Source organism: Trichinella spiralis (genome assembly GCF_000181795.1).
Source record: "Trichinella spiralis strain ISS 195 chromosome Unknown Scfld2159, whole genome shotgun sequence".
Taxonomy (NCBI): domain Eukaryota; kingdom Metazoa; phylum Nematoda; class Enoplea; order Trichinellida; family Trichinellidae; genus Trichinella; species Trichinella spiralis.
In genome coordinates, this window is record NW_003529098.1 from 7,378 (window position 1) to 9,261 (window position 1,884).

General features: G+C 34.1%; 1 protein-coding gene across 1 annotated transcript; it reads left to right on the plus strand.

Annotated features, from left to right (window-relative positions):
• Positions 1–648: 648 nt before the first annotated feature.
• On the plus strand, positions 649–1,868 carry Tsp_11922 (hypothetical protein; the record flags this gene model as incomplete). Its single annotated transcript, XM_003368635.1, has 1 exon — positions 649–1,868. A coding segment is annotated over one exon (1,220 nt), but the record flags the coding sequence as incomplete, so codon positions are not given.
• Positions 1,869–1,884: the final 16 nt, after the last annotated feature.

The following is a 1,884-nucleotide window of genomic DNA, read 5'->3' on the forward strand; positions in this document are numbered from 1 at the left end:
ATGTGTAGAATGCAAAGCAGGGATCTCTCCCCGCAAGACTAAACTATTTCAAAGCGTAAATTTGTCATCCACATTTCTCAGATAAGAAAATTGAATCTGATCATTGGTGCAATGCTGATTTCCTGGTGTTGTTCATACAAAGCGCCATATATTTACGTTTTAAATGGAATATTTTTGATAACTTTACATAATATTTATTATGTATTTTGAAAAAAGCAATTGCATTGATAATGACGTTATGACTTCGTATGAAGAAACGAGACGACTCGTGTATGTAAGAAACATTTTATGAAAGAGCTTTCGGCTCAACTGGTTAAACGAAACATCGAAACAAGGTATCAAAAATGAAAAAATCTATGGACAAGCAAAGAATGCCTTCGTCCGCTACGGACTGCTCCCAAAACCCTAAAGGTTGCTGTTTAGCATCACATTCAGGGATGAAATACGACAAAACTTCAAGTATCTGCATATGTAGACAGATGCCCGGATTAAGTTGTAAAATTTGTCGCCCGGATGAGGGCTAAATACCAATGAGCAATAAAATAGGACAAAAATTTGTCCCAGAACTGATCAAGTTTAGTTTAAAGTTACACCATTCGTATTGGTTTAAATTAAACAAACATTAAAAACAGTATATTTATTTTAAAGTAAAGTTTATGATTACCAAGACAAACAATAATGTTGGTCGTATTTTGGTAAAGCAGTTGGAAACGATTGCATTATCGATAAGTGGAAGAATGGCAAAGAAAACAGTTTCGGTGCCAGTTGTTCACAAAGAAATTGGAAAAGAGGACTTGCCAAAGCGTGATTTTAAAATTTTGACAAAATTTCGTCAAGAAAATGTGAGTGGATTGGAGAAAGTCGATCGCATCATACCAGCAGTGAAAGATATTATTAGTATCAAAGAAAATTGCAAAGCGGCAGCAGAAAATGCGTTGGATCAATTGAATCAGCAAGATATCCATAAAGAAAATGTTCACCTTCTTCTGGAGAAGAGAATAATTGAATATTGTCAGTGTATGCGTGATCATCAAGAACAAGAACTGTTAAAAATTGGGATTACTGAAAAGCTGCACGACTGTTTGTCATTATTTGAAAGCGTATTGCAAATGCTTGGACTGGAATACTGCAAAGATGCAGTGCAAAGATCATCTGTTGGGATTGCTTTGCCACGGTTGTTGGAGAATTTTAAAAATTTGCTTCGTCATCATAAGAATGTTGATTTGCTAACAACCCATGAAGATGTTGACAAAGTGCTGAAGAAAGATGTGGATGAGTTGAACGAAAAGATCAAAATACAAGAGGAAAATAACGCTAAACTGCGCTTTGTTGTTCATATGTTCATGACAGGTGTTTTACAATTTGGATATGCATTGAAAAAATTGAACAACAATCAGAAAACCGAAGAAAAAACAACCGATGAGTGCACATTGGATGATGAAAAATTAATTGCGAAGCTGAGAAATTTGGAAAGCAATAATTCAAAATTGATAGAAAAGGTCAAATTAACAGAGAATGCAGTGAAAATGGCAATGATGTTTCACGGAAACAATGGAAATTTAATCTTCGACTATCAAACAGAAGAAGAGGAAGAAAACGTTGCGCTTGATCAAGCTATAAATAATTTATGCACTACAACATGTGAATTTCTTTCCTATGGTGCGAATCAAATCACACAGATGGCAAAAGTAAAACAACATGAAATGGAACAACTTGATTTGATTAAAGAAAAAATAAAGAAACACATGGTTAAAAGAGAAAAGGAAGCTGTGAAAAATTCAAATTTCATCGTCAACAATATTATGCTAGAAAGCACGAATTGCAATTGCAAATTGACCAACTTCAAAATGAAAATAATCGACTCATAGCTTCGATTATTAAGAA